At 44.1% G+C, this 16,226-nt stretch overlaps 1 protein-coding gene across 2 annotated transcripts in view; it reads right to left on the reverse strand.

Annotated features, from left to right (window-relative positions):
- Positions 1–16,226, reverse strand: part of ZNF827 (zinc finger protein 827) — a 180,212-nt gene that overhangs the window by 107,417 nt on the left and 56,569 nt on the right. For both annotated transcript variants that reach the window (XM_027117108.1, XM_027117110.1), the window contains exon 5: positions 1,089–1,322. In XM_027117108.1, the coding sequence (XP_026972909.1) occupies positions 1,089–1,322 (234 nt within the window). The remainder of the gene's footprint in view (positions 1–1,088; positions 1,323–16,226) is intronic.

A 16,226-nucleotide genomic window follows, 5' to 3' on the forward strand; every position in this document is an offset into this window, starting at 1 on the left:
CATGTCCCCCGGAGGTTCCAGTGTATTTTAAATTAACGTCAAAGGAAAGAATTCTTCACCCCACCAAATGGCAAATACAGGAATTTCGACTGTTCTAATACAACAACCCTAAGTAAATAATTATTAATTTCTTACTTTCCAACCTACTGGTCAACCAGAAACACAGAATTGCTGATGAAATTACACTGGGAAGGGGTCTCCCTAATACATATCTTGCTTTCATCCTCCAAGCACACCAAGTTACAGAACTGAAAACAGCTTTTGATTCATATTAGTATTTTGAGTAGAGTCTCTAAAAATTATTTTTAAGCAGCAGCGAACTAAGGATGGGATATGACTTGGTAAGTACTATTATTTACATAACTTTTCTTTCCATGTTCTTTTTTTTTTCTTTCTTTCCATGTTCTTAAAGTCATACCTTTGAATTTTAAAACACACTAAATTTCTATCTGTTCTGAAGGGCATGGGGCAGATAGGAGACTGGGTGGGAAAAAATCCAAAATACATGAATTTCAAATTATAACCCATTTTGCCAACATTTGATAGGCTGAAATGACATTTGGATACTAATACAAATTATTTGTTTGCCTTAAGAACTTAGATTAATTACTGTAACATTCCATTATGAGATTTTTCTATTTCTAAAATCTTATTGCTATTCTATTGGTACAGAAAAATATTTTTAATGGTTCTTAAAGAATATAGTACAAAAACACCAAACAGTGCAAGGTCCTCTATTAGGAAAGAATGGCTATTTCGATCAATTAACAGAAGTGCTTTGAATGTCATTAGAACCCATTTAAAATTATGGCCTACAGCATCTTAGAAAACAGCACTGTTTTCCAACAATTTGCAGGCATAATCAGGAAAGGGGGAGTGTATTTAATAAGACAGGTACACGGCTAACATCCGCAAACAAACCCACACACAACACAGGAATTTTAGCCAAGTAATCCAATCATTCCTGAATTCACTGCAATAATGTGATATTGCCGCCATCAGGCTAATTATAACCCATGCAGGAAGCAGCCCAGGTGGCTTGCAAGTGATGGTATCAGAATGTGAATATTTTAGAAGAAATCAAGTACCTGATAGTTTCATGAGAAGTTCAGATGCTGCTTTGACTGACATATCCCGCCTTAGTACGTTGCCCTTTGCTTCCTGGGGCTTAAGTGTGTCCTCAGAGATGCTCGGGGCTGGTACTTCAGACTCGGGGCTGAACACATAGTTGGACCGAGGCAACGTGGCACTTAGAGCCTCCTCTTCCTTAGGCTCCTCTTTCACTTTAAAATTAAGATTCATGGGTTCCTTCTGATTTGCAGCTGTCAAAAGAAGAAAAGGATTACACACATATACCTGTATGAAAGGCCAGTCCCACATATACCTGTATGAAAGGCCAGTCCCACTCTTAGCTGCTCCCAACTTAATGAAGCATGTAATGCATGATCATATCTTGCTAACACAGGAGGGACTACAACCCAATCAAAATAGGCTGAGCCCTGAGCACAAAAATACAAGTCACTCCATGAGCGTGGGACTTAGAAGAGTGCGGGCTTCTGAATCTTCGGAACCTATCATATTTTAGGAAGTGCTGCCTCTACAAAGTGTTTGGGCATTTTCTCTGTGGTTTCCAGTGTCTTCTTTCCTGTATACGCTGCTGCCTCTCTGACCTATTAGCACTCTCCCTACCTAATCCTATTATAGAATAATGCTTTCAGACAGTTATTCTGCCATAAAATATCGAATATACACATGAGTCAGGGGCAAAAACCAAAGCAAAAACCTAGAATGCGGTGGTCAGGTGAGGATGGAGAATTTCCCAAAGAGAAAAGCTCAGAATGGAGATATAACACTTTTGCCTTATTATAAGCTGATGCCACTGTCCCACAAACAGTGGGGCATGCACCTGTCATTGTCTTTCTGGTCACTATCTGTAGCCCAAGTTATCTCCGAGTCCACAACGGGCGTTTTTAAGAGAAAAAAATTTTATTTTGGAATAATTTTAGATTTGCAGAGAAGTTGCAAAGAGGGGTCAGAGAGTTCCCATACACCCTTTACTCAGTGGTCCCTTAAGTGAACACCTTACGTAACACATGGAGCATTTGTCAGAACGAAGAAATTCACATTACTATGATCTAAGATCCAAATTTTATTCAGATTTCACCAGTTTTTCCACTAATGTCCTTTTTCCATTTCTAGCATGGTTGGCTGGTGTGGAGTGTGTGGTCAGGGCAGAGCTAACTGGCCTATTATGGGATAGATTCTTTCTGTGGCTTGGCTACACCTTACCAGGCCTTCACTCACTGAGCTACATACTACTTCCTGGTCTTTCTTGGGAAAAACCAAGAAGGAAGACTAGCAGCCGCTTTTCCCACTTGTCACTTTCACAGCCATCTTGCCCCTTTAAAGGGCCACACAGTAGGACCTTTAAGTTGGTTAATTTAGGTGTGCTGGTATTTTAAGAAACAAGATCTCATCCTAATACAGAGTTCTTAGAAAAGCTTCTTAGAATGAGCCTTGGGCTTCCCTGGTGGCGCAGTGGTTAAGAATCCACCTGCCAGTGCAGGGGACAAGGGTTCGAGCCCTGGTCCGGGAAGATCCCACATGCCACGGAGCATCTAAGCCCGCGCACCACAACTACTGAGCCTGCGCCCTAGAGCCCATGAGCCACAACTACTGAACCCTCACGTCGCAACTACTGAAGCTCCCACGCCTAGAGCCCGTGCTCCACAACAAGAGAAGCCACCACAACGAGAAGCCCGCGTACGCAATGAAGAGTAGCCCCTGCTCGCTGCAACTAGAGAAAAGCCCGCGCACAGCAACAGAGACCCAGTGCAGCCAAAAATAAACAAATAAAAATAAATAAATAAATTTATATATAAAAAAAAAGAATGAGCCTTAAGCCCACTCTTGCTTAACAACAACAACGACAAAAAGGATGAAAATAAAGCCCCAAAGGGTACGCCTATCAACCCCCTGCCCACCATCTACCTCCAGCCAATACATAGACACAAAGTCCTTTCTTTATACCTTACGCCCTTCTAAGAATATACCTGCTGGAGTCACAAGGTCACACAGACCAGCATATTTGGGAACTGGACCCCAGAGGGCTAAAGTGACACTTGGAAGTTTTACTACCAGAAAGATGAAGAGCTGAGACTAGAACCCACGTGCACAGGCTGCCCACCCTGTGTCCCCTGCCTAGCTCCACTACACCACTCCTCCATCTCTGGTCCCTGTGTTATAACAACACCTGAATGGAACTTGACCTTCAAGTCTTTGCTAAAATACCACCTTCTCAATGAAGACCGCGACCATCCTGATCAAAACTGTGACGCCCACCCCACAGTACCCGCAGTCCCCCAAACTCTCTTACCCTACTCTAATTTTCCTTTTTTTTTTTTTATTTATTCATTTATTTATGTGGCTGCGTTGGGTCTTTGTTGCGACATGCGGGGTCTTTCGATGCCGAGCGTAGGCTCTCTAGGTGTGGCACGTGGCTCCGGAGCACGTGGGCTCAGTAGTTGTGGTGCGCATCTTAGTTGCCCTGTGACATGTGGGATCTCAGTTCCCCGACCAGGGATCGAACCTGTGTCCCCTACATTGGAAGGCAAAGTCCTAACCACTGGACCGCCAGGGAAGTCCGTAATTTTCCTTTTTATCCAAAATACTTATCACCAGACAACATCTTGTTATGGATTGAATTGTGTCTGCCCCACCTCCCCAAATACAAATGTTGAAGCCCTAACCCTCACTGGGACTGTATTTGGAGATAGGGAGAAAATTAGGTTAAACGAGGCCATTAGGGTGTGGCCCTAATCCAATATGACTGGTGTCCTGAGAATAAGAGAGACACAGAGGATGTGCAAACACAGAGGAAAGACCATGTGGGGACAGAGCAAGAAGGAAGCCATCTTCAAGCCAAGGAGAGGCCTCAGGAGAAACCAAACCTGTCAGCACCTTGATCTTGGACCTCCAGCCTCCAGAACGGTGAGAAATACATTTCTATTGTTTAAGCCACCCAGTCTGTGGTATTTCGCTATGGCAGCCCCAAAGACTAATCCATACTACATAATTTTCTTATTTATAATGTTATGGTCTATTCCTTCAACTCAAAGGTAGGCTTCATGAAGGCAATAATCTCTGTTTTAACGCTGATGTGTCTCGAGTGCCTAGAACTGGGCCTGGCACGTAGCAGGAGCTCAACATATATTTGTTGAATAAATAAAATAGGGTGGTCACAAATCAGCGACATCTGTTGGCACTCCATTATTACCTGTGGTAAACAAAAGCTACGAATCCCAAAATATTCCACCAAAGGCAATCGGAAGTGCTTTCCTCAAGTCTGATCATGAGATTGGGGATAAGACCTTCCAGATAAAGTTAAAAGCTCTGCTACTATGCCACAGCGCTTACTGAGGTGTCTCTGAATGATCACTTGGACTCTGGAATTACTAAAGGAGGAACCCAGAAAAATCTCAAGGAAAGTGCTGAAAATCTAGCCCTCTGGGGACAGTGCCATTGGCATCTGAGCCCAAGGGAACAAGGATAGTCTCTAGAGCAATCTTCAAGCATGCATTTTGGGCCTCTACAGAAGGTAGCTCCCAAGAGGATTCTGTTTATCCAGCACATTTCTCCCCTTTCAACCACTTCCGGAGGGAGGGAGTCGTTGCTGTCCACCTCCTAAGCCTTTCTTCCAGAATCCTTCATAAAACCCTAAGCCTTTCTTCCAGAATCCTTCATAAAACCCTTTCCAAGAGCATCCTAAGTCAGTCACGACAGAGTAATTAAATGGTGTGCTGTCGGGGACTTCCGTGGCGGTCCAGTGGTAAAGAATCTGCCTTCCAATGCAGGGACACAGGTTCCATCCCTGGTCGAGGAACCAAGATCCCACATGCTGCGGGGCAACTATGCTCACGTACCACAACTACTGAGCTCGTGTGCCTCAACTAGAGAGCCTGCATGCCACAAACTACAGAGCCCACGCTCTCTGGAACCCGTGCGCCATAACTAGAGAGAGAAAACCTGCACACCACAACTAGAGAGAAGCCCGTGCGCTGCAACGAAAGATCCCGCATGCTGCAACTAAGACCCAACGCAGCCAAAAAAATAAAGAAAATTTTAAAAAAATAATAATAATAAAAAAAATGGTGTGCTTTCTATTAAGTCTTTAATTTTGATTCTTTGGGTAGGAACAATATAAAGTGAATGGTTATATATTTTTAAAAATGCTTCAGGCTTGCATCTTTTATTTTTGAAACTTTAAAATATTCTAAGGTGAGCCTAGGAAAGAGATAAGAAACTACTGAGGCCCTGGAAGCAAATCCTAACTGCTGGAGAGGGCAACCATGAAGCCAATGCTCTCTGAAGATATGAGTAGCTTCTGGGAGCATTAGTCAGAATATGTGCTACGTAAGACTTAAGAAAAAAAAAAAAGATATTTGGCATTATTAGTACAACCCAGATTTAACACAACTGTAATAAGACACTTTTAAAAAATAATAGGCAAGCTGTATGTTGCTGTTTTATAAATTTGCAAGGTACTTCATACCTGGTTTTCATTCTGACAATGTCAAGAATGGCATAAAACTAGTAATGTGCTAGGGAAATGTAAATATGGCTAATGACATATCAAAAAATATCTGGGAAACACTCATTTGTCCAAGTTTTAGTTTCCAAACATTTGGATCTAAATAGATGACGTAAAAATAGCAATAAGAAGGCTACCCTGCTTTTTTTCAATTACCAGAAATATTTACACTGAGAATAGTGCATAAAGCCCTATATTTTAAAATTAATATGACTGCATAATTGCCATCTTTTTTAATTTATCTTAATTAAAAAAATTGTTTTTCTACAGGGAAAGGTGAAACTAAAGTTGTTTTCTCTTTGGGGAAATTGCTAAGAGAAAAGCAGTAATTTATGACTCACTGCCTGGTCTTTACTTCATTCTTACCACTAACAAGAAGATCTGTGCACATATGGAATTCAGTTTGTAAAGGACTTTTCACAGCAAGTATCTTGACTTCCGTTTATGTATCGTCAAGCTTCCAGACACTCCACTTAACTCAGTGAGGAAGTCCCACTAACCAAGAGGTCCCTTCTCTCACTGTTCAAACATTTTGCGACCTGAGAAAATTATGATTAAAAATTACGTACATCTGTAAGTTCATGTGCTCGATGGAGTTGGGCTGCCATTGAAAGGAAACAAATCAGCTTTTTCTAAATCAGGATTTAGAAAGGATTCAAGACAAAGGCTAATATGGGAAAGGAACGGGAAAGCCACTGGGATAAAATGATTCCAAGTTTCTAATTCTAATAGGCCAGCATTAATGAGTTGTAAAAGGAACCCGTCTTTCCGGCGAGGTGTCCTCAGTACACTTCGAGATTCTGTCTAAGCCCCTCTCATCCCCACCCCCAGGACAATGCTGTATAACTTCCTTAAAGACCATTATTTGCTTCAATAACGCACACAACTAGCATTTGAATAGTTATACAGGAATTGATCCTCCCATCAACCACAGGAGACAGGCATTGTTACTACCTTCATCTTGCAGGAGAAGGAACTAAGGTCCCAAGAGGTTAACAGACTGACTTCTCCAAATCAGAGACACTGGACTTCAGGGCTTCTGGCTGAAAATGCACCCAAGCGCTCTCCTTTCTCTCCAAGATAGTCCAAGCGCCTTTAAGAAGGAAACTAACTCAAGCAGTTGCACTGTGGGCTCTGGGCAGAAGTGATACGGTGTGAACTAAGTATCGTGAACGAGAAATGAGGAAGGGTGGCGTGTAACCTGAAGGAAAGGCATGTTTTCTGGTAGGGAAGAATTTTATGAAGATCTAAGAGGGTGGAAGAGAAAGAAGGGACTGCGACATGACTGTTCTGCTTTGTCTGTTTCCTCTGGGGAAGGAAAACGACACTTTCCTTGAGTTTAATAAGACCGAGCTCTCTTTCAGTTCAGAGTCTGCTGAACTGGTACATGAAAAAGCTAGGCCATTGAGAATTTTACTTACTAGCTCCCCCTAAAGCAGAGCCAATGACCCTTGGACCTGGAACGGACCGCAGATTTGGTGGTTTTCAAACAGTGTCCCAAGGAACCAACCCTAGGATAAGTTTCTGGGGTTCCAATAAATGTCGGTTTCCAATGTAAGCTTTTAAAATTATTGAAACTAATTTAAAACTTTAAAATGTGGACCCTCAGCTCTGTTATATATAAAATGTCAACTCACTGGAAACCACTGATGGGTTAACTTGAGTTAACAAGTTAATTCAGTTTTGTGTATCACTTGTGATGCAGTTCTCCCTGCCTCTTAGGAGTGGCAGAGTTCTAGTAATGTGTCATTAATAAGGAAGTGCTTGGCTATACACTAATCTTTCCAAAAATTCAGGCCTGTGCATGTTAAAACTGTACAGTTATGGTACGACTAGAGTCTATAGGTATGCCTCAAATCAGGCTTTCTCAACCTCAGCACCACTGACATTCTAGGCTGGGTAATTTGCTGTGGGTGACCGTCCTGCAAACGGTAGGACGCTTAGGAGCATCCCTGGTCTCTACCTACTAGATGCCAACAGCACTTCCCAGTCGTGGAAACAAAAGTTTCTCTAGACATTGCCTTACTCTCCCCTGAGCACGCCTCTGGTTGAGGACCACTGCCTTAAATTAGGTGCCAGGGTAGTTTCAAGCGTATCTGCTTTGGTGAAGCTTCTGATCGTGGCTAACAGCCACACAGAAATATGTAGATAGACACATATTTGGTTCTGTTATTTATAGAGCACAAAATATGGGCCAGGGAGTATGCTGTTTCCTTGGATTAATTTATCTGATCCTCTCAACGACCCTCTGAAGTAGTTACTATCATTATCTCCATCTTGTGGGTGAAGAATCTGAAACTAGCAAGATTAAATAAACTTCCAAATAACGGTTAACTGAGTGATAACCAAGTAGCTAAAATAGAATTATCGATGGCTTTAGTACCTGCTGAAAGTTTGGGGTGCTTTTGTCTGCCCTTTATTATGTTGTCAGCTTTGAAGCAAAAACTTTTTATTATTGTACTCTTCTTTCAAGCAGCTGAATACATTTAACTAAAGGGATCCTGAGATTACAAGGTGAATTGTTAAAAATCTTATCTCATTTGCCACAATGTCCCTGTGTAAATGGTATTTCTTGAAGCTGCAATCAGCAATATAAATTTAGAAATACACTAGATGCTTATACTGCTGTAAGACCTCATCTTAGCATAACACTAATTTCATGTGTGTGGGAGTATCACTTAGCAACTTTTTTCTAATCACTGGACTTTTAAAATAAATAAATATAATACATGAGAACCTAAAAACTAAAGTTAAATTTAAAAATACATTAAACTACATCTTCTTCGTGTTTTGTATATTGAGTCTGCCCTTAAGATTTTGTTTGGAAAAAAATGGGTTTAATGTTTGAAAACCAACCAACAAAATGAAAACCATTACTGTTTTCCACTCCCTTATTTTACAATAAGAAAACACAGTCTCAGAGAATGATATGACCTTTCTAAAACCACACAGCTCATTCATGATAGAATCAGAGTCAGAGCTCAACTCTCCAGATTACAAACCAGGGCTGTTATAACTACCCAAGGTCCCTTGTAAGTGTATGTAAGGATGTATGATCCATCTGGGGACCTGGGATTTTTTTGACAACTTGATGCACTTTGGGTGAGAAGAAAATAAATTGCCTTCGGAAATCATAAGGAAAGTCGAGATTTCATTAAATAATAATTAATAACAGTGAAGCCTATTATATTCAAATAGAAAGTTTAAAACATTAGCTAAATATTTTCAATCCTTGCTCTCTCATAAGGTAAACTACTTAATTGGCCTTAAGTAGTTTTATACTTAGTGTTTAGCGGAGTTTTAACCATCTTATATTTCTCATTATATTTCATTATATCTTTCATCCGCACCTGAGCTAATCCTTGGTCACACTTCAGTGTCTGTGTCTGCAGACTAGGGCCGCGCAGGTCCCCTGTGACAGCTACTGAGATTATAGACAGAGCGACAAAGGGAAGACAAAAGAGCCTTTGGAGCAGGGAGGGTAATAACGATAAGCAGCGCCACCGAACTTTAAAATAAATAAATAAGGCTTTTCTCCGTGAACGAAACTACTAGAAGCCGCACATAATAAGCAAGAGCAGCTATCTGCTGGAATCCACTTAACAGACAGGATATCTCCCTTGTCAAAAGCAGGAAGGACCAGTCCTGGAAAACCGATCAAGCCTCTAGCCGGGAGGAGAGGGGAGAGAAAACTGCATTTGAAATTCACGCTATTAACACATCCAAAGAATGAGCTGTAGGAACAGCCGTGGAGTGATTTGCATGTAAGAACAGCTTGAGGTGACTTGAGACTGGAAAAAAAGAAAACCTAAAGATTGGATCATATATTTCCAACACTCTTCAGGGAAGTCAGTGACCATCTGCCCCAAATGACATCTGCTCTTGATCGTTACACTTGTCATTTTAAATGACTGTACTGACATTCTGGTTCATACATTGGTATTTTAATGTGTTTTTGTCTTTGTGGAGCACCCAGTGAGTCTGAGGCACTCTGGGCGTTGCAAGGAGACTGCAAAATGGTCCTCATGGTCCCTTCTGCCTGCAAACCCACCCCTTTTGCCATGTGACTCCACGGCTCTTCCCATCAAGAGGTGGAGCAGATTATCCCACCCTTTGAATCTGGGTTGAAGTGGCTGGATTTGGTCACTGGAAGGTGGTGGAAGTGATGCCGCTGGACCAGCTTTGAGCCCAGCCTCCTGGAGCACTTCTGCTCTCTCCTTTGGAAGCCAGCTGCCATGTGGGCGAGCCCAGGCTAACACACTGAAGGATGGGACACCCTGGGGGACAGAAAGAAGCCCTCCCAGCTGGGACCCACGTAGACCAGCCATGCCCTGGCAACCTGGCAAGGTGCTGCAGATGGATGAGTCAGCCCAGAAGAGACCAGGAAAAGCACACCGGTCAGCCATGCCCAACTGCCAGTCCCCAAACTCGTAAGCTAAGTAAATGGCTATTGTGTTGAGCTGCTAAACTGTGGACCGGTTTGTTACTTAACTCCCTGTGTGACCGACTCTAGTTCCTAGATTTGGCCCCAGAAGCTGAGGTCCCGGCCAACGCCAAGGTGCTCACACCCTTTGAGGCTCCCTTTGAACAGCCTGTTTTCTTCCCATGGACCACCTCTTTCTTCCGTACTCTTTATGGCACTAGGAGCTGGTTGTGACTTTGTAAATCTTTTTTTTTTAAAGTTAAATCTTTATTTATTTATTTTTGGCTGCGTTGGGTCTTGGTTTCTGTGCGAGGACCTTCTCTAGTTGCGGCAAGCGGGGGCCACTCTTCATCGCGGTACGCGGGCCTCTCACTATCGCGGCCTCTCTTGTTGCGGAGCACAGGCTCAGCAGTTGTAGCTCACGGGCCCAGTTGCTCCGCGGCATGTGGGATCTTCCCAGACCAGAGCTCGAACCCATGTCCCCTGCATTGGCAGGCAGATTCTCAACCACTGCACCACCAGGGAAGCCATTTAAATCTTTTTTAAGTGAAGTAATACCACATCCTCTGAAAACCTGCCTCCCAGAGTGTATATGACTAATGGAATACCTTTCTTATCATCTACCACAGAATACATTGTGGATGATACAAAGATAAGGACATTATAAAGGAAACATCATCCCCTGCCGCTGCCCCTCCCCCCCCCTTAGCAATCTGAAACATAGTTGAAGAGGCAAGGCTAAGACACGAGCAGTAATGCAAGGATCAACGTGGATGTTAAGATTCTAAGTATCATTGGAGCAGGCAGTAGCGGTGGATATCACAGCAATAAGGGGCAATGTTGCTAGAAATTCTCTACAAAGATACAGAACCACTGGGGGTCAGAGGTGCATTAAACTAGTTATTTTGTGGGGTTTTTTGGGCCACACCGCACAGCATGAGGTATCTTAGTTCCCCGACCAGAGATCGAACCTGTGCCCTCTGCAGCGGAAGCGCAGAGTCCTAACCACTGGACCGCCAGGGAAGTCCCTAGTTATTTTGGTTTAAATAACATTATTAATTCTTTTTAGAACCCCCCTCCCCCATTTTACCTAACAGGAGGAAGATTTATGGAACTCCATGGTTCCAGTGACCGGACTCCTGGAACAAGAGGGAAGGCAGGTAAATGGAAATGGGGGGCAGGGGGAGTGAGTACCAGCTGGTGAAGACTCAGCATTTTTCTTGAGAGGAGTGGGGATACCATTACTCAGGAGAAGGAAGCCAGGCAGGAGCACAACCTGATGCCAGAGGTATCAGAAGAGTCCATTTACACCTTGGAAGCCTGGCGGAGGGGAGGGAGGGTCCTGGGGTGGAGGAAGCATCCGGGAGAGAGCTGGTGGGCCAGGAAAGGCCGCCCTCGAGGGATGGGTTGTGGGTGTATTTCGAAGACACACAAAAATTTAACCAGATTAGTGACTGAATTAGCATGCATTAAAAACGATGTCATGGTTTGAAGCCAAGGAAAATAAACAGTGAAGCAGACGGAGGTCAAAAGACAGTTCACTCAATTGACAAAAAAAAAAAAAAAATAGGTAATAGCTTATTAAGTGGTTAGGAGCCAAGCTTCACAGTTAGGCAGCGCTGAATCTCTGCTCTACCCCTCGGTCGCCGAAACCTACTAAGCCTCAGCTTCCTCATCTATGAAATAGGTTTAACATTAACAGGGCTGTTGGGAGGGTTAACTGAGAAATTACATCAAGTTGTTGGCACCGCCCCTGGCTCACTGGAAACCCATTTGATTAGTAATAAGGTAAGGCTCAGGATAACAATAGTAGAAGTTGTAACAGCAGTAACAACAGTAGTGAGTGGAAGAAAATGTACTTCTGAGGGAAGGAAGAAAATGACCTGGATTCAGTTGTGCAGAAACATAGAGTTTGAACCATTTTCCCAAGAGTCTATCAAGATTAAACAACCACTGTGCGGACAATTCTGGAATGAGATGAGCTCTATCCAGCACGGTGAGGAAAGAAACGTCTGGATTCCAGTGGCAACCCTTCTAACACTACTGACTTCCAGTCTTGGTTTCCTCAACTACATGCTTGTTACGAGCCATTGAAGACACACGGTAACTGGCTTTACTGTTACTACTCTATCTGCACTAAGCAATGCCTGAAAAGCCCACAAGTATGAGCACAACTTCCGGTGGCATCTAACATACGACGTTCAGAGAATGGCTCCCTTGCTGGGGACTCTGACTCTACAAAAACAAGGGCAGAGAACAGAGCTAACTTCCAGTTTCACCACTTCCTTACTTTGTGATTTGGGGGAGGGGATGCTGGAGCCTGGCTGCCTGGATTAGAATCCCAGTCCCACCATTATTAGCTGTGTAAACGTGGGCAAGTTTCTTAACCTCTCTGTTTTCATCTGTGCAATGGGAATACCAACAGTATCTTCCTCTCGGGTTGTTATGAAGTTCAAACGGGTTAAACAGCAAGGAGCAGGCACTATGTAAGTGATTGTTAAGGAAAAATCATAAACAATGAGTCAGTGTCACAAAGTCTCCATCCCTGGAGGCCTGAGCACGTGAGTGTGTCACTCCAGGTCCCACTTTCGTGTTACGCCACCTGCTCCCTTCTGTGACTCAGATCAGCCCTCAGCCCGTGGAGTAGCAAGTCACTGAAAAACAGGAAAGAGTCACACTCTCCCTCTCCTACGGATCACCCACCAGGTTCGGTAAATCCAGGATTTCAATAGGACATTCGGGCTGCCTGCACACATGAGGGCCCACAATGTGGCTTCTGACACCAGGAATTTTAGTCAAGTGATCAGTGAGTGCCCATCATGAGAAAAGCCAGGCAGGGTTAGAAAAGGGCCCAACTGAAGATACAGAGGAAGACTGCCAAAAATAAACCCACTGGGGGAAGGCACACTTGGGCGTGGGGAGGGCCCCAGCTAATGGCACTAAAGCCTGAGGGCGTGAATGGCGGAAGGCCAGCACTTCCTTGGTAGAAGGATGCTAAGATGTCTGACAGAAAGCCAATCAGAGCCATCCGGTAATAAGGATGCCTAGTTAACGGGCATCTCCCGGCCCCCTCCTTCTTCAGCAGCACAAACAAAGGTATCACAGGATAAGGAGCTGCCCTTTACAGACAAACCGTAACTACAGATGCATAACATTATGGGAAAGAGAGGAAGGTGGCAGAACAAAGGCCCACGGGAAACCGCAAGATACAACACAAACATTCACCAGCTCCCCTTCGTTTATTCAAGAGAACCTTTGCCATTTTACGGCTGAGCTCCTAACACATTCGAAGCAATTCAGCTTGGACCCATTTGCAAGTCACTGTTTTCCGAAGTCCACCTCTCACGGTTAAGATGTTTCGGCCCCAATTTTATGAAATTAATAGAATATGGGAGACAGGATACATTTTTTGGGCCAGTTTCCAAACTAAAAATAGTTGAAATGACTTGTATCTTTTATTTTCAAAAAACCAAGTACAAAAAGATAAAAAGATATTCCCAGCCAACAACTGAGGTGCCAAGTTTCTGTCAACTGCTTGGTTCTAATTTGGAGAGTTAGACTTAAATGTGATATCTTGAAAAGTGTAGTTTTCAGAAAGAGAAATGATGTAAGCCCACAGCAGGCAACTTTTAATCAGGCGTCTAATGATGATACTCCCAGTTCCTAGATGTTCTAGATGAGTCTCGAGACTTTCTAATTCTAACTGGAAAACATCAAGATGCTTCTTTTAATTCTCCTGTCATGTGGCTCCACGAGGGAAAACATGGGGCTGAATGACCATGACTCACCCAGGCCTCCAGTTCATGTTAACCTTGACCTATAGTGAATGCCTCAGACCCATCCCAAACCACCAGGCACCTTTTCATGGTCTTGGATAGAAAGTGAGGGAAGAGAGTTGCACTGAAAAACTATAGGTGCACTGAAAAAACAACAAACACAAAAACAGGTACCAAATTTATCTTCCACATCAGTGGTCCTTAGTCCTGGCTGCATTTTAGAATCGTTTGAGGATTTTAAAGAAAACACCAATGTCTAGGGACTTCCCTGGTGGTCCAGTGGTTAAGACTTTCACTGCAGGGGGCGCAGGTTCAATCCCCGGTTGGGGAACTAAGATCCCGCATGTCACGCAGTGTGGCCAAAAAAAAAAAAAAAAAGAAAAAGAAAACACCAATGTCTAGGTCTAGGTCCTATCCTAGACCAACTGAATCATAATTTCTGGCAGTGGGGTTGGACCCTGGCATTTAAAAAAAAAAAAAACTCCCCAGGTAAGTCTAATGTTAGTCAAGGTGAGAACTGCTACTGGATAAAGGAGAGAAGGCACAGAAACAGTAGGAATTTAATCTCCTCTCCCCTGCATAGCCCCAGTCACGCGGCTACTGAATCCCTTGCCCTGACATGCGACAGTCTGCATCTGCCTTTTGGCTCTCAAGAAAGATCGATGCAAATATGCAGGGCTGCAGCCCTCAAAGGCCTGCCTCCTAGGCTGAAACTTGGAGCAGAGTTTGCAAAATTATCTTTTCCAACAGCCCAGAAAGCCAGCAGCAGGGACTGTCCCATCCTCTTCCCTGAATCAATTATGGTGCTGAGCCTGGAAAACCTTGGTCCTAGGGAACAAGGCTAATCTTGAAGGACGAAGGAATGTTAAGTGTGGGCTCAGGCAGAAGAAGAGTAGACGGTTCGGGGAAGGGGTTTGATTTCACAATCACAGACACTAGGAAACCTCAAAACGGGGGTAGGGAGGGAAGGATTTAGAGTCCTTTTAAAAGAAGATTCCAGGGCTTCCCTGGTGGCGCAGTGGTTAAGAATCTGCCTGCCAATGCAGGGGACGAGGGTTTGAGCCCTCTGCTGGGAGGATCCCACATGCTGTGGAGCAACTAAGCCCGTGCGCCACAACTACTGAGCCTGCGCTCTAGAGCCCGCGTGCCACAACGACTGAAGCCCGTGCACCTAGAGCCTCTGCTCCTCAGCAAGAGAAGCCACCGCAGTGAGAAGCCCGCGCACCGCAACGAAGAGTAGCCCCCTCTCGCCGCAACTAGAGAAAGTCTGCGCACAGCAACAAAGACCCAACGCAGCCATAAATAAATAAAATAAATTAAAAAAAAAATAGTAAGCATCCTTTACACATTTATAAGGTTTAAAAAAAAAAAGAGGATTCCACCAGTGATTTTTAATCCAGTGGGAGCAAGAAAGACTCCCCTTAATCACCAAGCAAGAAAGAATCAAGTGTTTTCCATCTCTCTTTTGGAAACAAGAAGGTATGGACACGCTTGAATTTGCCACTGTGCTCCGGTTCTGCAGACTGTGATGTGGCTGGCACAGAGACTCCCAGCCCCCGTGTCCACAAACAGCTGCACCCTAGAGTCCCAGCAGGTGCACACACAGAGCCCAGCTCAAAAATTCATGGCAAGAACAATGGCGCCGTTATGATGCCTAGGGACAAGGCCTGATGCTAACCCGACATCTGATAAGGGAAAGAGCTAGAAACTCAGGCACAGCTCCCCGGGATCTGGCCTTGTGGTCCCGGGATCACAGTCACAGACACAGCCAGGTAGAACACCACAATGACGGGAGCTATCAATTCTAGAGCCTGACCAACGAGAGAGTGAGTGGAAGAAAAAGAAATAAATAATGCCTCCCCACCTCTGGAAAATGTATTCCTTTCCTTTTCCCGTGGGCTGCGTTGCCACTGTCACCAAGTTTACATTTACATCCAAATATGCACACACACAAAAAAATTACCAATGCATCTCACTCCCCGGTGACTTTGTAACAGGTTGCTAGGTAACAGTGCACACAAGTCAGGTTTCAGGACCTCTAGTAAGCCACCATAAAATAGCTGCGCGGGCCTTCTGCATAAACAGCGTGCATTTGTTATCTGTTTTCTTATGCCAACTGATCAGTCAGTAAATACTGCGACTGCCAAACCCATAAACAAGTCCCCATCAATAGCCGACTGAGAAAACAGATCACAGTATAAGGCCTGGGTGCACAGTTTTTCACCCCAACCTACCGACTGGCTTCTCCTCTTGTGTTTTTCCTATCTGCAAGCCTGGCTCCCAGAAGCCACAGGCCTTATCTTGTGCTCCCTGAGACTGGGTCTGGGGCTAATTACAGCCTGATGCCGGGCACTCACAGCTGAGTTCAGCAGGAATTGTGTCCCATCAAACCTTCCTCCACCCCCACTCACCTTCCTCAGGATTAAAAACTTTCTGG

This window comes from Aethalodelphis obliquidens, unplaced genomic scaffold, assembly GCF_003676395.1.
Source record: "Aethalodelphis obliquidens isolate GAN/ISIS:26980383/991018 unplaced genomic scaffold, ASM367639v1 scaffold17, whole genome shotgun sequence".
NCBI classification, from domain to species: domain Eukaryota; kingdom Metazoa; phylum Chordata; class Mammalia; order Artiodactyla; family Delphinidae; genus Aethalodelphis; species Aethalodelphis obliquidens.